The following is a 19,569-nucleotide window of genomic DNA, read 5'->3' on the forward strand; positions in this document are numbered from 1 at the left end:
ATGCCTGTGCCGAAATCTACATAACTCTTTTTAGAAGCCCATTCAGAGTTTTAGCTATAGGGGGCCCATTTTAGAGTTTTTTCGAATTCCTCGTTGATATTTATTTTTAGATTAAATTCGATTTGATTGAAAGTTATATGTTTGTAGATAAAAATAAAAAGAAACATAATAACAAAACATTATAATGGATTATACTTTTCCTGCTTGTAGGTTTTGTGATGGGTTTACACAATAATGGTATTTTCACCCACGGAATTTTATGTATTCTGGTGTCAGGACATCTTGTGGTAATTTTTATTAAAAGGCAAGTTATTAAATTAGCGCCGATTTCGCCGCTCAAAAATCTCTCAAAGAAACTCCAAACGAGAAAAGCTCGGATTTCAGCTCCCAATCGACCGCGAAAAGATCGAACTCTCACCATGGATTTCAAATGAGCCAATAAATTGAAAAGGAAATGGAACAAAAAGAGAGGAGCCCATATTAGGTGGATACGTTTCGCTTGTTCTGGAATAAAAGGTATAAACCTTTTCGGCTAAATGAAACTATTCGCTTGTTCTGGTGGCGATAATTGCTCTACACCGAGAACTATTCGTCAATCTCAGAGTATTGAGGCAACATTTTCTACTCCTCCTCAAAAGTAAAGAGAGTAAGCTGATAAAATCGTCTGCTTATAATGAATTTATCTGGGAAAAGGCCACAGACTTTGGGAAAACGGTTTTACCCTGACTCGAACTATTCTCTAAAACAGAATCGTTGTAAAATGACGTCAAAGGGCTACTCTTCTTACCAGGGCCGGCGTGACGCGGGTGCAAAGGGTGCGGTCACACCCGGCCCCGCACGGCTCAAGAATTTTAGGGGCCCCGCGAAATGGAAGTTTTTTTATATTTTTTTCTATCCAAAACTGAAACAGTTGAAGGCTTAGTTTTAGGAAAAAATTGGAGTTACGAATGATGTTACTAAAGCTGATATTTTGGACCAGCTTAAAGCTGCTGTTATGGATGTTACTAGTGTCCGTCGCTTGGCGGGTAGGAGTTCCACCTATGTCTTGGGTATATCTGGAATCGGTGGCACCTAGAATCATGTTTTTAACTCCTCCAACAGGCTATTCGAATACGACGCAGGCCCAAGCCAATGTTTTCGCTGTAGGAGATACGACCATATTGCAAAACACTGTAAGGCGACAGTTCAGCATTAAATTTGTACCCGATGGGGTCAGGACCATCTTTGATAAAACTGAAGAGTGTGAAAATCCCCTCAAGTGAATTAACTGCAAAAGCAACCACAGTTGTAAAGATCGACGATGTCCGAAGTTCAAACTGGAGAAATCGGTAATTTCCATTCAGCGCAAGGAAACGGTAACTTTTCAGGAGGCCAGCGAACTGTAAAAAATAGGAGTTATTCCCCAGTCACATCGCACCAAGAAGTCAAGAGCCCTCTCATCCCATGTTATGCCTGCTATGGAGAAGAAGATTCCAAATAACACGGTGCAATCACAGTCGACGTTACCAAAAACTTCGGCTTCTTTGGGTTTTGACGATTTTAAAACTCTTAATTCGAGAGCTTATCCAGGGAGTGGCCCAACTCTTTACGAGGGGCACCATTTCATCCGAATTTGGAAGTCGCTCTTAATCAATTATTGAACTCAGCCATTTATATTTATGCCTCTATACCGGTGGTGTTGCTGCTCACCCACTATTATTTTGGCCCACGGTGTGCAATCTACAAGTTCCGCTTCTATTCAACAATTGGAATTAAGTAATTTCCTTATTATTCAGTTGAATATTAAGAGTGTGAAACGACTAATTTACTGTCATTCTTAGGATTCACAGGCCACCGGTTGTGGCCCTTCAAGAGACATGGTTGAAACAGCCAGATAGAGTCAAACTAGATTTTCGATTTTACACTGTCTTTCGTTGTGATCGTTCTGATATTGCTTAGCATTCTTGATTGATAAGTGGATACCCGATTAAACGCGACCCCACAACAGTTACGGATAGGTACCAGTTCTGAAACCTGTGTGGCAAAAATTACTTTAAAGGGTAGAGCGGTAACATGGATCTATGTCTACGATCCGCATATAACAGCTGACAGAGCATTTTTCTTATTATGGAGACTTCAACGCAGTGGCGGCTTAAAGGGGCTCCAAAGTTCGGTGGCAAAATGTGTGTAATGTCAGTAAAGTGCGAAATTTACGGTTGACTCTGCCCGCCTCTGCCAAGGCCGAGTGAGGGACTGGGGGGAATGAAAAGCATGCTCAATTTTCTTTTTTTGCCACCGAACTTTGGAGCCCCTTTAAGAAGGCTGGGTCCACCCCCCAGGACCGTGCAGAAGTTTTCACGGGTCCGTCTTCTTCAAGTTTAATCGTTCTGATTTGCACCCCCCCCCCTCGAACTTCTCCGATGGCACCCCCTGCTGCCCTGGTACCCGGACCGCCCCCCCCCCTTAGGCCGCCACTGCTTCAACGCCCATCATTATCTGGGGGGGGGGGGGTTGTCAAGCTAATAATAGCCAAGGTGATCTCATTGTTAGCTGGCTTGAGGATACTAATAAGATTTGTTGGAAACCTCACTAGGCATTCCTTAAGGGCTACAGATTTTACTTTCGCCATTTCTGACCTGGCACTCAGGCCAAGAAAAATGACATTAAGGTATTGGTGTCTTCTCTTTTAGCAAAAACACTTCCTTCAAAGCATTGAAAAGCGTTAGAAGAAGACAATTAAACCATTGAAAAATGGTACTCGCAACGTCGAAACATCTCAATGCAACGCGCTACCAGTTTCCATATATATACGTGTCCGTGGTAGCTTCAATAAAACATCTTCAAGGAAATTTCCAAGAACTAATATTTCCGGGAGCCAGGACCTGCAAGTCACTGTTTATCACACAAGGAGAACGCAGCTAGCCTTTAAACACGCCATAGAGGAATAGCCCTGGAGTGGTAATGATAGTTCTGATTGGGCTAAGTACTGACGTTCCTCTTCAGAAATCGCGTATTGGGGATGTAGAAAAGGGGGGTATGTCGAGGTAGACATTTATCTATTCATACATTCCAACAAAGGCAGCGCGATCATGGCGCGATCTACCGGTTAGGGTTTGAATTCTTTAAAAAGTCTACCTCGACTTTCCCCCCTTTTTTTCTCCCCACCTCGAACTGGCACTACGCTGTCGGATTTAGCGCCTTATTTCCTTTCCCCTCCTCTACTATTCCTCCATGAACACGCTAACGCAGTGTTGTGTACAAATTTCATTGGGCGAACCTTTACGCTGAACGTTTTACGGAGAGGGGGAAGGTTTTTCCGAATTTTTCCCTTCCGACGTCAGCTAACATTCAAGAAAATGTACGACTTTTGACGGGTTGCGTTCTCCTTGTGTGGGGCATAGAAATCGGATAACAAACTAGAACGCTTAATCGAATGGCTGACAAGATACCGATTAGATTCTTGGCTAAAACGACAGTAACGCCATCTGCGCTGCCTAAAGAGGCGCGTTCGCGAAAACTTGGTTAAAGGTTTTCCCCCACCCCATTCAAATTAATGTAAAGTTGGCGATAATTAAACGTTAATTAACCTACCAAATGATATAAGAAATATTCCACTGACAATTTTTCTCGTTTATATGAACTTAAATGTAATATAAAATCGTCTTGAAAAATCGTTTATCGCTTTATAACATTCAAAAATAATATTTTTCCCGCACCATGTAGATAACCGAGCATCTGCTCGTCTAGGTAAAGTTTGTGTTGTCAACGCGCGTATTAGAAAGAAAAATGAGATTTTAGAAAGTAGGTTGTAATTCGGAACGATATTAATACTTTTCACGAATTTTCTCATCGGTGAATTATAAATATGACTTGAAATAAGTTTCAAGGTTTATTTAAAAGCTAGTTTTATAATTTTTCATCCATTGGTTCGTTCAGAATGCATCTTTAAAGTAAACGAAAATTTTAAGGCGCGGAATCTTGCCCAGTCTTAAGCCTCGGTTTAATCTACTGCGTATTTTGAAACGAAAAAACCCGATTACTATCGTTAAATCTTGGTTAAATGATGGCGAACGCTCCTTGTAATAAGAAACAAATAACGAAATACGTTCTAAGCTTATTTAACGTCAAAAATTCCACGTATTTCGTTATTTGTTTCGTATTAAAAATATCATATTATTAATCCAAGATTTAACAATAGTAATCGGGTTTTTCCGTTTCAAAATACGCGCGTTGACAACGCAAACTTATTATATTATTAATGTTAATAATTTTAATATTATTTTTGAATGTTATAAAGCAATAAACGGTTTTTCAAGGCGATTTTATATTACATTTAAGTTCATATAAACGGGAAAATTTGTATGTTAAATATTTCTTATATCATTTGGTAGGTTGATTCGCTCGCGTTCTACACAGTAGCGGCGCTAAGGGTGGGCTGAAGTGGGCTTTAGCCCCCCTGCATTTCTGAGAGGGGCCACATATTTATATTAAAAGGGCCACATATTCATAATTAAGAGGCCACATATTTTAATTTATTAATTTTCATTATCTCTAGAAATTTGTTTTATTGCCAAAAAAGGTTTTTCTGGAAAAAAATCTTTCAAAATCAATTTGTTTACTCAAAAAGGTAGTAGACCATAAACAGATAGATTCGGGAGGAAGGTAGCGGAAATTGAGAGAAAGTTGAAAAGAAAGGGGCTTATGGGAATTTAGGGAAATATCCCAGGCATGCACGTGTGACGTGTCCCCTCCAGGTCAGATACAAGGTCAGTAGGGGCAGAGCTGCCAGATATAAATTTACCTTTCCCGCCCAACAGCTCTTCAACGGAGCCCAATTATAAATAGGCCATATTTTGTAAACAAGCCCAAATTCTAGCCCAATTTGGCGAGAGTTTTTTTTTAAAAGGCGCGCTTTTCAAAATATTGGTGTTTGCGTGATGTTATAGTTTTAAGTATCATGGGAAATTTTATAGAAACAAAAGGGGACCGCGTGTATAAAGGGAGAGAATAGGGAGAGAGAGAAGTCAGATAGCGCGCGTATAGAGGGAACCTGGCAGCGCAGCGCGCGTAAAAGGCGAGAGAGTAGAAACCGTCCGAAACCTGGGTCTAATAGTATCGCTAGATAGCATGTGTGTAAGGCGACTTTCGATAGAGAACCTGGCAGTGCACGTAAAGTGTGTGTAAGAGGGGAGGGGATTGAAAGGCTTTTTTATGCATTGCGGGAGGGAGGGAGATGAGAAGAATGAAAGGCGGTTTTTTATGCATTTTTTTATTTAATTCTGTCCAAAATGAAATTCATGGTTTCCACAACTTCAATTTCAATGACTCTACTGCCTAATTTTACAACTATTTCCCAAGACATTAAAGTAACTGGAATGAAATTGGCCATTTCGTTGAATTCATCGTCGCTGTCGAACGCTGGGTCCTCCAAAAGGTTTCTCCTTTGGAAATAATGAATTATTATTATTATTATATGGCGATGTATAAAATATGTTTGCTCAATTTAATAAATATTTCTTGTATGCTCTTATTTCACGTCTCGCTCGCTCCGCTTAAGTCTGTGTCAAAAATACCCTTTGGGGTTTTGTGACGTCCTAGTATATTTCGGAGTGCTTTAAAGCGTATTCATTTGAAAGAAATCGGTATCCTACCGATTTTAGTGTATATATTATTATTATTATTATTATTAAACCTCTGAAAGTAGCCCAAAAAAAAGCCCAACAGCCCAATTCAATTTTTCCCGCAAGTAGACATAAAAAGAAGCACAATTGGGCTGTAAAAGAGCCCAACTGGCAGTTCTGAGTAGGGGGGCCAGAAAACGCGAAGAGAGCCGCAACAATAAATCGACGGTGCTCTTCTTGCTTCCTGGAAAATTTTGGGTTTTTTCGATTCCACCACTTTTGCGAAATATAGTCGATCCAAGGTTCAAGCTAAGGGCCACAAAATTCTTAGGGGCCACAAAATAATTAGCCCACCTGTGAAAAAACCTTAGCGCCGCTACTGGTTCTACATGTCGAACAGTCTCATCGGTGTCGTGTTTTCTTTTCAAAGCATTGATACTGGTCTTTTGGATTTATTCCTTACGGCAGTCAATATAATAATAACCCATTATTCCGACTTTCCCATCATTTTGTCTCACACAACCTTCACAATAGCTTCATTTTCAAGCGATTTATTGCAAAAATTACAAGAGTTAGCTGGGTGGTAAATTTTAAACGCGGTTACATGAAGAGCGGCGGATGCGTTTTAAGTCAACGAAGGCGCAAAATTGTAAGACGCGTTTCAGGTACAACGTTAAAACCGCGATTAGGCCTACGACACAACGATTGCTCGTATGTAAAATGTTCATAGAACATTTTTTGTAGGAAATAGCCGGACCCTAATGTTCATACTTGGGTTTATAGCCGTACATACAATACTAACGTAGATATTCGTGATAAACCATTACTGTGCACCGGTTTTCCCCATAACCATTGCTCCTAAAACAACTATTTATAACAGTAACCTGTGAAAAGATATGTTTTTGTTTGAGTAATTACTCCTAAAATATTTAATTATGGAATTTTGAACCATTCTTCATTTTTTTTTTAAAACTATCTTTCTATGATTTGAAAGAAACGCGTTTTCTAGTGCGATCTTAGCGATTGGAAATTATGGTAAAAAGAAAACTATTTCTAACACTAACCTGTGAAAAGATATGTTGTCTTTTGTCAGTGACGGCGATCCCGAGGGTGCTCTGGGGCTCGAGCCCCCACAGGGAAATCCAAACGAGGGAAGAGCCCCCACAGAAATTAAATTGAGGAAAAATAGCAACCAGGGTAAAATTTATAATATCACTGCCTTTATTTGGGTCCGAATTCAGTCTTTTGACAGAAGTTATTTTGAGATTGCAGATGCGAGTAGCATTAAGATGATATAACCGTAAAATTGATTTCGATAGATTCGTCCAAACAGAAAATCGCCCCGTCGTGTACCCTATTTTACCTAAAATACCTTCGTTAAGTATGTGGCCAAGAAGGGCTTAATTATATAGCCATGTACACAGATATTTTTCTAAAGATATCGACTTAACTTTTATTATCAATGTAATCCATGCCGGATGAGATATTATAAAGAACACTTTGAAAAATATATAGAAATTTAGAGCTGTACATTTTCTTGCTTCAGTTTTAAGTATATGCATTTTTGGATGATAAAATAATGGCCCGGGCCCCCACAGAAATATTTTCCGATCGCCGCCGCTGTACACGATTTGATTACTTTAATTAAACATAAGTTACTTTAAAGATGTAAAAAAACCCGCGTTAGCGTCGAGCTAAAGTCGGCCATTTAATCTTAGGCGAAATAGAGTGTTAGTTCACCAGTTTGGCACCGATGGCGTAACTTTCGTTGCCAGCCAAACGAAAAGCATGGGGCAAAGGCAGGGCTTTTTAAAAGTTCTAATCGGAACCCGCGACAAAATTTCAAAAATCGTTTCTAGTTTGTTATCCGATTTCTATGGTGTGGCTCCTAGCTGTTTATATAGTGTTGTTAAAATAATGGAAACTTTTCACATGTACGGTATGGCATGCAACAAATGTTTCCTTTTAACCAGGTAGGCTGGTAGCTTTTTTGACATATTAAGGCTTAGCAAAAACATGACGTTCTATTTACAGCCTTTACAGGTGAAAAGTTTCCATTATTTTAAAAAGCACTATATAAACAGTATTTTGCAGGTCCTGGGTCTCGGATATATTACTTTTTGGCGATTTCCTTGAAGATGTTTTATTGAAGCGCCTATTAACAGGACTGGTGAAAGGTTTACTTTACTTTAACAAGCACTATATAAACAGTAATTTTTGGGTCCTGGCTATCGGAAATATTAATTTTGGACAATTTCCTTGCAGATTTTTTATTGAAGCGTCTAATCGCTATAATCGTTTTCTTGGTTGTCGAAGTTATGTGATTTTTAAATAATGTCAAAGCTTGGTCGAAGTGTGCATTACTGCTTTAGTCTTAGCTTTGTTTATTTATAAACGGGATGTCAAAAAACGGGGGAGTGATAAAAGTTAAAAGTGTTTTTATTACTGACATTTTGTGTTATTTCTAATTAACAATTTCGGGTTGAGACCTGAAATAATGACGTTGTACGTCTAAAAATATTATAAGAATACCGTTTTTGGTATACTAATGATAAGTTTACGTTCTACTCAAAATCACAGGTATCATGTCTTAGGCCTTTGTCGCTTGGGAAATACCCTATGATAAAGCTAATAACATAATGACACAATGTCTTTATTGACGGGTTTTTTTTATATTCATATCACAGGTCACAAAGTATCTTGAACAAATTCAACGATCCGGGCTCTAACGACCTCAGTAGTGATGAAGATTTTGAAGCAGCTGAGGATGAGTCCCTTTTAGAGGAAGGATTTGTTTTTCCAAAAAAGAAAAGCACCGTGAATAAAATATTTTGCTGTTTGTGCAACTGCACCCATAATTGTTTGTTAAAGTTAGAATTGCACGGCTTTATTAGATTCTAAAAATTACTGTATTCAATTTAAAATTTTGTCACTAACTAGGTGTTGTAAAAAAATGTCTTCATTTCGATGCTGCGGTGGTCGTGTATTGCGACCGAGAGTAGTGTTTATAGGCAGAACTTGTAATGAGAGTTTTCCTCCTAACAAAATATGCAATCAGAAATACAACTTTTTCACCTTTATCCCATTGGTAAATTGTGTACTTAATATTATGGTTTTTTCTTTATATTAAAAACCTTATTTTTGTAGGTATTATTTAACCAATTCAAATTCTTTTTGAACCTCTATTTCCTCGTTATGGCCTGCTCCCAGTTTATCCCTGATGTTCGGATAGGTTATTTGCATACTTATTGGGGACCATTGGTAATTTATTTCTTTGTTATTATAAATGTCAAAGAAAAAAATTGATCACTGGTTTTTTATTCAGGGTTTTATAATGACTGTCACATTAATAAGAGAAGCAATAGATGATTTTAGACGTCACAGAAGAGATCAAGAAGTCAATAATCAAAAATTTAGAAAGCTTACTTCAAAAGGAGTTGTATTAGTACCTAGCGCAGATATTAAAGTGTCAGACCTCATTATGGTTGAAAAGGTTCGTTATCAAGCTGTTTTTTTTTAGATTGATTGTTTCTTACTGTAAATTATTTCAGAATCAAAGGGTGCCCGCGGATATGATTTTTTTAAGAACAACGGAAGCAAACGGAACCTGTTTTATAAGAACTGATCAACTAGATGGCGAAACAGACTGGAAACTACGTGTTGCAGTGGAAACTACTCAAAGACTGACTACTGTAGAGGAACTATTTGAAATGGATGCCTCAGTTTTTGCTGAAAAGCCACAGAAAGACATTCATTCCTTCATTGGAAAATTTACAAGAGTAAGATTTCCCTTATATTATCTACATTAGAAATTTAAATTTACAAATTATTTCATAGAATGATGGTGGTGAAGGAGCTGAATTGGCCTTAAATGCTGAAAATGCCTTGTGGGCTAATACAGTCATTGCTTCCGGAACCGCAATTGGTATTGTGGTTTATACGGGAGTGGAAACTAGAAGTTCTATGAACAATTCTTCACCCAGGAGTAAAGTAATTGTTTTATATTACTTAGAATTCTAACCAAAAATAATTATTAAGTGTCGTCATTGATTTTAGGTGGGATTATTGGATATGGAACTTAACCAACTGACCAAAGTTTTGTTTGCCGCAGTTATTGGTTTGGCATTCGTTATGATGACCTTAAAAGTAATATTAAACTTTTAAGTTCTTAAGGTGGATGCACACATAAAACTCGCAAGCGATTATTGAGCTCACACTCATGCGTCGTTTCAAAAACCAAGCTTGCGCACAACTAAGCGAAGCATGTACATAACTAGGATTGTTCTATTTTCGCGTTGTGTCGCGTCTCATGTGTGCAGCTGCCTTAAGGGTTTTGTCTAACAATATTACATTTCAGGGTTTTAGTGGGCCATGGTATCGTTACTTATTTAGATTCATTTTGCTGTTCTCTTACATCATTCCCATTAGGTTAGTTTAATTAACAATTTAATATTCTTTATTAAAGGAAAAAATTTTCTAAAAGGAATTGAAAATGAATTTTTTTAGCATTCGTGTTAATTTAGACGTAGCTAAGGTAGTTTACTCCTGGATGATTCAACATGATCCAGATATTCCAGGAACTGTGGTTCGAAGTACAACTATTCCAGAAGATCTGGGAAGGATAAACTACCTTCTTACTGATAAAACAGGAACATTAACTAGAAATGAAATGGTAATGCAACTGCGTTAATGTTGAATTTAATTGTTATAATATAATGTTAATTGATATACATATATATCCAGGTTTTCAAAAGGCTTCATTTGGGGACAGTTTCCTACAGCTCTGATTCTTTCGATGAGGTTGCATTTCATTTGCGGACCGCTTACCAATTAGCTGTTCCTAACCCGCCATCAGGTTCTGGACCTTTAAGTGTGCCTCGTATGAGACGAACTGAAGTAACGAGAGTTCAGGAAGCTGTACGAGCCATTGCTTTGTGTCATAACGTCACTCCTGTGATTGATGAATCCGTGACACCAACAGACCAGGAAAACATTCAAATCGGAGAGGATTATTACGTTGCTAGTGGTAAAGTAAACCGCGGAATGGAAGTGGAAATGGAGGAGGAAGGTGGCTCTAAAACCAAAAAGGTGGAGAAAATTGTGTATCAAGCATCGAGTCCAGATGAAGTAGGTTTTTGCATACAGGTCATTGAAGATTGTTTTGCTAAGACTTTTATGGTTTGTATGTTAGGTTGCCTTAGTCTCTTGGACAGAGAGGGTTGGCTTAGCCTTAGTTCATCGTGACCTTCAGTCATTGCATCTACGAACACCGCAGGGCGAAATTCTTCAGTATCAAATATTGCAGATTTTTCCCTTTACATCAGAATCGAGACGCATGGGTGCAATTTTGAAAGTAAGTTATTTGATAATGACTTTTTATTCTCCGTGGCTAAACATATGTAAAATTACATTACAGGAAGAATCTAGTGGAGAAATACTATTTTTCATGAAAGGAGCTGATGTTGTAATGTCTTCCATTGTTCAATATAATGATTGGCTGAATGAAGAAGTGAGATTTTTCTCATTGTTGATACTTGTAATGTTTTGCTAATTTGTTTAAAATCATTTTAGTGCGGAAATATGGCTAGAGAAGGTCTTAGAACGCTTGTTGTTGGCAAGAGGATCCTTAGTGAAGAGCAATATGCTGACTTTGAAGCTCGTTATCAAAAAGCTAAAATAAGTGTCCAGGACAGAGCTTCAAAAGTGAACGCTGTGTTGGAAAGTTTAGAAAGGGACATGGAGCTACTGTGTGTGACAGGAGTTGAAGATAAGCTACAAGATTATGTTAGACCAACGTTAGAGCTTCTAAGAAATGCTGGAATTAAAGTGTGGATGTTAACTGGTGATAAACTTGAGACGGCAGTCAGTATTGCCAAATCATCACATCTCGTGTCGCGGACGCAACCTCTCCATGCATTCCAAACTGTTACAAGTAGAACGGAAGCTCATTTGGAACTTAATGCCTTCAGACGGAAGAATGATACGGCTCTAGTCATAAATGGAGAATCCTTAGAAGTAATAGTCTTTAATTATTGTTGTTTCATTATGTATTAATCTCCTTTGATGGTAGTGGTGCCTTCGTCATTATCCCAAAGAGTTTTTGGAATTAGCCTGTCAGTGCCCAGCAGTTGTTTGCTGTCGTTGCTCTCCTACTCAGAAAGCGGAAGTGGTTACTTTAGTTAAAGATCAAACTGGTAAAAGAACTTGTGCCGTTGGAGATGGAGGAAATGATGTCAGCATGATTCAAGAAGCCGACGTTGGTATTGGACTTGTTGGTAAAGAGGGAAAACAAGCTTCCCTTGCTGCTGATTTCTCAATTACTCAATTTAGTCATTTGGCTCAGTTGCTAGTTGTGCATGGACGATATAGGTATGGTACCATTCTAACTTATTTTCAGTTAGATAGGCCATAGTAGAGTATAAGCAGCACTCCCCAAAAATTGTAGTAAGAAAATGAAAGGCTATAGGTATGCTGCATCCAAAAATAAGCCAGACCAGACCCGTGGCAACAGTATGCAAAAATTACAATTGCTGAGTCTCGAAACTATTTTTTCCCTTCAACTTCACTCTGACTATAAGGGCCCTCTCAGGCTGGATCACAGAAAATCAGTGATCCTAAACTCAGATCGGTCAAGTAACTTTCACCTTTGTGGTCCCCAAAAAAGGAAATAAGTCGTGAGAGACGCTGCCCCCACCACATCTAAAGTTTCAGTACTAAATAAAATGAGGTGTATATTCTCAAAATTATGCTAATTTATATATACGGCATGTCCTTAGACTTGAACCTCAATCAGCCTAAGCTAGTTTAAAACGAGCATGTTCAAGAATGTCAGTGGTCTAATCTGGAATTGATTTTTCCAAATTATATTTCAGTTACAAGCGCACAGCTGCTTTAAGTCAGTTTGTGATTCACCGAGGTCTTATCATTTCCACAATGCAGGCTGTTTTTTCCTCGGTTTTCTATTTTGCATCTGTTGCATTGTATCAAGGGTTCCTGATGGTTGGCTATGCCACAATTTATACTATGTTTCCGGTGTTTTCATTGGTTCTTGACAAGGATGTTCAGCCAAAAATAGCTTTAACCTACCCTGAATTGTATAAAGAATTGAGCAAGGTAAGAAAACCTATTTGGCAAGATTTAAAATATTATTTGTTTATTTTGTACAATTTTTATAGGGTCGGTCCTTATCTTATAAAACCTTTTTTATGTGGGTGTTAATCAGTATCTATCAAGGTAATGAAAAATAACTTTAAAGTTTGTTGTATTCCTTGTTACAAATGTTGTTTCTATGGCAGGAGGCATTATAATGTACGGAGCTTTGTTGCTGTTTGAGGATGAGTTCATTCACATAGTTGCTATCAGTTTTACGTCGTTAGTTTTGACAGAGCTTTTGATGGTGGCTTTGACAGTTAGAACCTGGCACTGGGCAATGGTTCTAGCCGAAGTTTTCAGTCTCACCATATATGGCCTTTCGTTAATAATCTTCAAGAACTCCTTTGGTAAGGCATTTTCTTATATTTTACTGTTTTGAAACTAGCAAGTAGCTATCGTTATCTCTAATGGACCATTTTGTTTATGTTCAAGTGCTCTTGGATCAATCCATTTATAAATAAGATTACCTTATTAGCACAATCTAAGAGCTCTCCCAGATCGCTTTTTGAGTTACCTGAGTGTGGTAAAAGAAATACACTCCCTATATTTTTAAATGAAAACTCCAAATTTTAATCCATACTAATATTTTAATCAGAACGACGGTCTACAGATTAATGCCAGATAGTTATGGGTTGTTTGATGATTTCATACCAGTGTCGGGAAATTAGAATAATGTTTCATGTATATAGATTGTTTAAGATAGTCTGCTTTTTTAGCAGTAAAACTTTGATGTGCAATAATTATGCAGCATAGAGATTCTAGCATTTTGGTATCCACTAATTAGAAGCCTCTGATTTTTCTAATGTTTTTGCCAAATGTATTCTCCATTTGTGTTGGGGCTACACAATAGTCAAGTTGAAGTGTTTTTCTTAGCTTCTGTTTACAACCCCCTCGCCATATCAATATATCAAACCCTATTGGACAATTTTTGTGTTTTTTATATTAAACAATCAAAGTATTAAATTTGAAATTGATGCATTTTCAGATCAGCAGTTCATATGGACATTAACTTTCCTATGGAAAGCGACTGTGATTACGTTGATCAGCTGTTTACCTTTGTACATTCTGAAATATTTGCATAAGAAAGTGGCCCCGCCTAGCTATTCCAAACTAACTTAAGTGCTTAACTTTGAGCAATATGACACTTTTTATATAAATTATTTTTATTTAATTTATGAGCCACAAAATAGGCTTTTGACTATAATGCAAAAAACTGCAAATTTTCATGGCTAAATAAGCTTCTTTTACTTCAAAAACCAGCCTATAGAAAGACATCTAATTCAGTAAGTTGAAATTTAATGTTTAAGTGGGGTTCTTTTCTTCTTAGTACTTAACTTTCTAGTCAAGCATTGTGTGTAAAAATTTGTAATATACTTTTGCATTAAAATTAAGTCGAAATTGATAGTGGGGGGAATTTGAAAATCTTTCTTTGACCAAAGCCTGATTTGAAGTCCAATTTTGATTGTTTTATATTAAGGTTTAATTATATTGGTGTTGTATATCTGGCAAAATAAAAGACTCTATGAAAGTTATTTTCAAATAGGTTTAATGAAAAATAAGATTTAATTTATTTAATTTGGCAATTAGTCATGGTAGGTGCTTTAACGACACCCTTTCCAACAATTTCTAAAGGAATTCCCTTGTACGTAGCTATGCCTTGATCATTGGCTTTTAAATCAGGTGCTACTTGTTCAAAAACCTTTTTCTTGGGATTCATAAAGGGAATATCTGGTCTAGCATCAAAGCCCTTGCATATTACTTTGTCCCCAGGAATTGATCCTTGTGGTGGAATTAAAACTTCTACTTTATCAGGAGAGCTTGCACAAATGACCATCCCTTCTGACGCAACTCCTCTCATTTTAGCTGGTTTTAAGTTACATAAAACCATAACTAAATGATCTTTTAAATCTTCAGCTTTGATGTGTTTGACCAGTCCTGATACTATTGTCCTTGGTTTATCCTCGGCTAAGTCAATTTGCTCTACATAAAGAGCATCAGCATCAGGGTGTTTGTCAATGGCTTGTATGCGTCCAATTCTTAAATCTAAACGGCCCACATCAACAGTATCATCCTCAGCTGCTTTAGCCACAGGTTTTGATGATTCTTTTGCTCCTTTTTTCTCAGCCTTAACAGGTTTCTCAGCTTTAGGTGATGGTAAAGTTTTAGGGGGAGATGGGGCTGATATAGGGGTTGTAGTAACTGGTGTAGTTTTACTTTCTGCTTGTGGCTCTTTGGCACGCTTTGTAGATGGTATTGGAATCTACAAAATTAAGTAGTTAGGCTTAGTATTTAAAACTTCTAATTCTTAGACATTCAGAAATAACCTGGTTTATTCCATGTGAAATCTCTAACTGAACTAACTTATGCTTCCATTCCTCGATTTCTTGGCGTAAAACTTGATTTTCGCTTTCAAGACGGTTTTGCTCATTGTTGAACACATTGGACAAGGCATGGTCTTTTATCGAACTTATTTCTTGTTGAAGTTGAGAAATTAACAGATCAGCTCTAGCGGCTTGAGAACTTAAATGGTCTATAGAGCTCATTTTGGTTTTATTTGTTAACCTTACTGCTTGTTTCGAAGAGAAATTTGAAAAATGTTTGAATCTCGAATGATGACGCAAAGAGAAAGAAATGGCCCTGATCATTGCCAGGCTGCCAGAATATTCGAATTTTTTTCCTTAGAGAAATAATGGATAATATCCGCTTATTTATTAGGGGAGAGTGAAGTGGGTGCACACGTGTTTTAAAAAACGTGAATTTCTGGCTTGATAAGATACTCTATATATTTTGCAATAGCATGCGTAAATTACAATTAGCCTTATCTGTAGGTGATGGAAAAATTGTATATAAAATGACATGTAAAAAAATATAGCCAAAATAATTTATTATTGACATTTTTTGTCATGAACAAAATAACTGTGTTTAATAGCAAAGTGCCTACAAGTATTTAACGTACTTTGAAATGATTTGGGCCCAACATATAAAACAAAAGCAAACTCTACACGATACAAATAGAAAGATTGTTATCTTACTAAAGTTAAAAAAGGTTCTTTTTTGCTTATATAAATAGCCATACATTTTCACTATTCGATTCCTCTCGTAATCAAAGTGTTTTTAAATATTTTAGATAATAAATATATCCTTTTCATTTACAACTTTCAAGGCAACCATACAGCAATAAAAGAAAACCCAAAGTTTAAAAAATCTACGCGAATTTTTATTAAGGCATAACATCATTGAATTTCTTTACTACTTTTTAAAATGTAAATGATGGTTTTTTGCTAAGGGTTCCGCAAAATGAGTTAAATCGTCCATTCCCTTTTTCGCGACAGTCGTGATTTCATCCATACTTTTTACAGTTCTGGTCGTTAATTCTTGGACCTCGCAATTTATTTTTCCTATAACCCATTCCATAGCTTGTCGACCCTTGCTGGCATTTGTTGAGATGGTTCCAGCTAAGAAGGTTTCTAAGAAACTGCTCAAAGGAATTCCCTTTACCGTTACTAAGGCTTCTTGCTTTAATAATGTACTATAAAAATATAATGATTGAATGTAATTGAAATTTGAATTTAAAATCTTTCAAAAACAAATAACTCACCAATCTTCCCTCGTTGGATGAGGACAATATGTTAATTTTTCAACTATTGATAACTCGTTACAAAACGTTAGCTAAATAAACATTAATAGTTAGTTTTAAATGGAACAATTCACAAATTTTGTAATACATTACATTTCTTGATTGAAATGTTAAAACTTTATTAGCTGGATCTACTTCTGAATGTTCACTAGCAAAACATGTCCTATCTGCTCCTAATATCTATTTTAAAATATTTCAACAAAGTTTTTGACTTTTTGATTATGTATGGTTGCAAAAAAATAACTTACCGCAACTGCCCACCCTGGCAGGCCCCACTTTGTGCTTATCAAACGGTGTGATTTTAAAACTCCATTACTTATGTGACGATCTATAACATCTATTCCAACAACGGCTGGATTCATAGGGTTGGGATACTTTCTCCACGTAGCCTGGGCAACTGTTTCCCAGGGATGACTATTCAATAAAGATTTATATTAAATTAGATTAAAAGCACCTTGAAAGAGTCTAGCAAGGGGAGGTCGTTTCAAGGTAAAACAGACAAGGCTTATGTTTAAACTTTTAAAAAGCGTGCATTAGACATAGTAAAATTCGAAATTATTACTTAAAGGTATGTTCGGAAGTCCAAATTTTCATTTTCTTAGTACAACTTGTTAAAATTTATCATACGAATAACTGACAAATCCGTTTATTCCGGACAAGGTGAGGCCCCCACCTTACCTGATAGTAACTGTATCCAAAAGAACTTTTCCCAAAAATTTCGTCATAACTTTTTCACATCGTTGCCAATTAATATTTTAAATATTGCACAGAAGTGGCAGTTATTTCAATGTAAAACTGGTAGTAAGGCAAAAGCGTCTGCTATAAATCGGCTTTTAAAAATGGCAACTTTAGCGAATGTTTTTCGGAATTCTTCAAAATTACGACCAACCCTGTCAATTTTTCCTCGATTTGCTGGTAATATAAAAAATATTTTATATTTTGCATTGATGATACTTTTCAATATATCACAAATTAAATCTTAAGTAACCTAAATGACAAATTAATAAATTGTACCAAGGCTTACTATATATTATAGTAAAGGTCATTCATGGATTTATAAACTAATTAATTCATGGGTCATTCCTATTCAAATATTAATGGTATTACATTTGAATTAAAGCTGGAACAAAACCATGTATAAATACTCTACTGTTACGTGAGTTGAGTACTGATGCCAAAACGGAAATCCCTAAACGTTAGTATTTTTTTTAATGTGGAAGATACTATAATGATAAATAACATGTTATAGCCATGGTTAGCCAACCAAATTTGATGATTCGAAGTCAGTTAAAAGAATTTGGACTGTATGTTGGGGAATGCCTACCCAAATTTGTTCAAGAAGTACAAATCACCCATGGAAATGAGCTTGAAGTTATGGTTGTACCCGAAGGAATTATTCCCGTATTAACCTTTCTAAAGGATCATCATACTGCTCAGTTTGAGTCACTTGCTGATATCGCTGGTGTTGATGTCCCATCTCGCGAAAACCGATTTGAAGTAAAATTAATTATGACTAATATCAAAATTGAAAAGTCATACCACTAAATATTTTATAGGTTGTGTACAATCTACTCTCTTTGCGTTATAATGCTCGAATTAGGGTTAAAACATACACTGATGAACTTACATCTGTTGATTCAGCCTGCGATGTCTATAAAGCTGCAAATTGGTATGAGAGAGAGGTTCGTACCATTGTAACTAATTTAATAAACGTAATCATATGATTCCATTTCAAATATCTGTCAATAGATCTGGGACATGTATGGTGTGTTTTTTGCCAATCATCCTGACTTGAGAAGGATTTTGACTGATTATGGTTTTGAGGGACATCCATTTAGGAAAGATTTTCCACTAAGTGGTTATGTTGAAGTTCGGTATGACGATGAAGTTAAGAGGGTCGTAGTAGAGCCAGTAGAACTAAGTCAAGAATTCAGGAAATTTGACCTAGTGGGGCCATGGGAAACCTTTCCCGCTCATAGGTCAACTATATCATCAGGAGCTGAAGAAGTTAAAATACCAAAGCCCCCCAACCAAGAAAACAAATAAAATTCTTGGTATTTTGTAAATATAAGGTAGACCTTAAATTTGTTTATTATACAGCGAGGAAAAATTAGATTACATGTATTAAAAAAAAGTAATAAAAAAAACCAGCTTCTTTAAACTGAAATTAAAAATCAAATTAATTTAATCCTATTTTGCTTACTTGCAACATGGTCTAACCTCTCTTTCGTTTCCTGAAATTGTTAATAATTTCTGGAGGTGTTATTTTGGTTGACGTTCGAGCTTGCCATTGCTCAAAATCTCTCATTGACTTTTGACTGATTTTAAATAGTTCTTTTTCATCTCGATCCAAATTTAATTCAAATTTGCTCTCTATTCCCCTTCTTAAAGGATTTTGAGAAATGTCTATTATCTTCCTTATTCTTTGTTGAAAAGTCTGCAAAGAATTGTTGAAATTTTATAAGGAAGTTTTGTGTGCAGAGTTAGGAGCGTACTTGGATTAGCGAATTGCTTATTTCTTCATTCTCAGGAAATTGAAACTGTAACAAATTAAGGCCAAATTTATAATAATAGAAGCTTAATTTTAACAGATCAACGGTAGTAGCATCGGCTTCTAATATTTCTCTGTATGTTTCCCTGTATGGCTTGGGTACTTCAACTTTACAGAGTTTTGTTCGTACAAGTTCTTTCGCTATCCATATTGGTAAATCAATCTTTGTACCTGCTGGTAACTCTTCAGTATCTATTGAAGTGCTTAGCATCCCTAATAACAGATAATTTTAATATAAAATTTATCACACGTATATTGCAAGATATATTACAGATCAGGTTTCAAAACAGACCTAATTTAGGAATGGTTCTCTCAAATTTGCAAGGTATTCTTTCATTTTCTGCCAAAATACTACCTATTGAAAAATAATCACCTCGTCCTGATTCATTAAACCCGATGGAAGTATTTCCCGATGACGAAGACATAAATTAATTTACACGCCGAAGTAATTAAAATGAAACTAAAAGAGCCTCGCTGACTAATACTAAAAGTAAAATTATTGTAAGACGCGACCTATAACAGTCTAAGCGGATGACGGGCTAAGCCTTTGTCCTATGTTCTATTATTCCCGCCAAAACTGTAGTGTTGCCAAACTTTTGCTATTTTTGACCAGTAGGAGGATTCTTTGG

The 19,569-nt window shown here is 36.5% G+C and overlaps 5 protein-coding genes across 5 annotated transcripts; 2 read left to right on the forward strand and 3 right to left on the reverse strand.

Annotated features, from left to right (window-relative positions):
- The first annotated feature begins 7,985 nt into the window (after positions 1-7,985).
- On the forward strand, positions 7,986-13,883 carry LOC149953691 (putative phospholipid-transporting ATPase IIA). The gene is made up of 19 exons (XM_090168897.1): positions 7,986-8,180; positions 8,288-8,470; positions 8,541-8,688; positions 8,748-8,861; positions 8,926-9,093; positions 9,152-9,379; positions 9,438-9,590; positions 9,657-9,746; positions 9,958-10,028; positions 10,107-10,272; positions 10,344-10,727; positions 10,792-10,953; positions 11,017-11,109; positions 11,172-11,615; positions 11,671-11,969; positions 12,473-12,713; positions 12,776-12,833; positions 12,896-13,099; positions 13,738-13,883. Exons 1-19 carry the CDS (start codon positions 8,149-8,151, stop codon positions 13,869-13,871), a joined length of 3,372 nt encoding a protein of 1,123 aa, XP_090025023.1. The 5' UTR covers positions 7,986-8,148; the 3' UTR covers positions 13,872-13,883.
- Positions 13,884-14,281: 398 nt separating this feature from the next.
- On the reverse strand, positions 14,282-15,383 carry AIMP1 (aaRS-interacting multifunctional protein 1). Its single transcript, XM_090168898.1, has 2 exons — positions 15,077-15,383; positions 14,282-15,012 (listed from the first exon to the last, which is right to left on the reverse strand). The coding sequence occupies exons 1-2, from the start codon at positions 15,293-15,295 to the stop codon at positions 14,320-14,322; spliced, it is 912 nt and encodes a 303-aa protein (XP_090025024.1). The 5' UTR covers positions 15,296-15,383; the 3' UTR covers positions 14,282-14,319.
- A 263-nt stretch (positions 15,384-15,646) lies between these two features.
- Positions 15,647-17,109, reverse strand: slmo (PRELI domain containing slowmo). Its single transcript, XM_090168901.1, has 5 exons — positions 16,952-17,109; positions 16,638-16,803; positions 16,483-16,569; positions 16,351-16,421; positions 15,647-16,281 (listed from the first exon to the last, which is right to left on the reverse strand). The coding sequence occupies exons 1-5, from the start codon at positions 16,981-16,983 to the stop codon at positions 16,002-16,004; spliced, it is 636 nt and encodes a 211-aa protein (XP_090025027.1). The 5' UTR covers positions 16,984-17,109; the 3' UTR covers positions 15,647-16,001.
- A 54-nt stretch (positions 17,110-17,163) lies between these two features.
- ND-30 (NADH:ubiquinone oxidoreductase core subunit S3) lies at positions 17,164-18,557 on the forward strand. The gene is made up of 5 exons (XM_090168900.1): positions 17,164-17,304; positions 17,510-17,584; positions 17,639-17,886; positions 17,946-18,071; positions 18,139-18,557. The coding sequence occupies exons 1-5, from the start codon at positions 17,229-17,231 to the stop codon at positions 18,433-18,435; spliced, it is 822 nt and encodes a 273-aa protein (XP_090025026.1). The 5' UTR covers positions 17,164-17,228; the 3' UTR covers positions 18,436-18,557.
- Psf3 (DNA replication complex GINS protein Psf3) lies at positions 18,445-19,472 on the reverse strand. The gene is made up of 4 exons (XM_090168902.1): positions 19,233-19,472; positions 18,885-19,153; positions 18,610-18,826; positions 18,445-18,550 (listed from the first exon to the last, which is right to left on the reverse strand). Exons 1-4 carry the CDS (start codon positions 19,363-19,365, stop codon positions 18,546-18,548), a joined length of 624 nt encoding a protein of 207 aa, XP_090025028.1. The 5' UTR covers positions 19,366-19,472; the 3' UTR covers positions 18,445-18,545.
- Positions 19,473-19,569: the final 97 nt, after the last annotated feature.

This window comes from Leiobunum rupestre, chromosome 3 (genome assembly GCF_980474605.1).
Source record: "Leiobunum rupestre chromosome 3, qqLeiRupe1.1.hap1, whole genome shotgun sequence".
NCBI classification, from domain to species: Eukaryota; Metazoa; Arthropoda; class Arachnida; order Opiliones; family Sclerosomatidae; genus Leiobunum; species Leiobunum rupestre.

Coding starts and splice junctions, on each gene's coding strand:
- LOC149953691 (XM_090168897.1), top strand. CDS start 8,149: ATGATAAGTTTACGTTCTACTCAAAATCACAG. Junction 9,380..9,437: donor TCATTGGAAAATTTACAAGA/GTAAGATTTCCC, acceptor ATTATTTCATAG/AATGATGGTGGTGAAGGAGC. Junction 9,747..9,957: donor TCGTTATGATGACCTTAAAA/GTAATATTAAAC, acceptor ATTACATTTCAG/GGTTTTAGTGGGCCATGGTA.
- AIMP1 (XM_090168898.1), bottom strand. CDS start 15,295: ATGAGCTCTATAGACCATTTAAGTTCTCAAGCCGCTAGAGCTGATCTG. Junction 15,013..15,076: donor TTTCACATGGAATAAACCAG/GTTATTTCTGAA, acceptor TTAATTTTGTAG/ATTCCAATACCATCTACAAA.
- slmo (XM_090168901.1), bottom strand. CDS start 16,983: ATGAAAATTTGGACTTCCGAACATACCTTTAA. Junction 16,570..16,637: donor TGCCAGGGTGGGCAGTTGCG/GTAAGTTATTTT, acceptor ATTTTAAAATAG/ATATTAGGAGCAGATAGGAC. Junction 16,422..16,482: donor TAACATTTCAATCAAGAAAT/GTAATGTATTAC, acceptor ATGTTTATTTAG/CTAACGTTTTGTAACGAGTT.
- ND-30 (XM_090168900.1), top strand. CDS start 17,229: ATGGCAACTTTAGCGAATGTTTTTCGGAATTCTTCAAAATTACGACCA. Junction 17,585..17,638: donor CAAAACGGAAATCCCTAAAC/GTTAGTATTTTT, acceptor AACATGTTATAG/CCATGGTTAGCCAACCAAAT. Junction 17,887..17,945: donor CTCGCGAAAACCGATTTGAA/GTAAAATTAATT, acceptor AATATTTTATAG/GTTGTGTACAATCTACTCTC.
- Psf3 (XM_090168902.1), bottom strand. CDS start 19,365: ATGTCTTCGTCATCGGGAAATACTTCCATCGGGTTTAATGAATCAGGA. Junction 19,154..19,232: donor GAGAACCATTCCTAAATTAG/GTCTGTTTTGAA, acceptor ATCTGTTATTAG/GGATGCTAAGCACTTCAATA. Junction 18,827..18,884: donor TAAGCAATTCGCTAATCCAA/GTACGCTCCTAA, acceptor AATTCTTTGCAG/ACTTTTCAACAAAGAATAAG.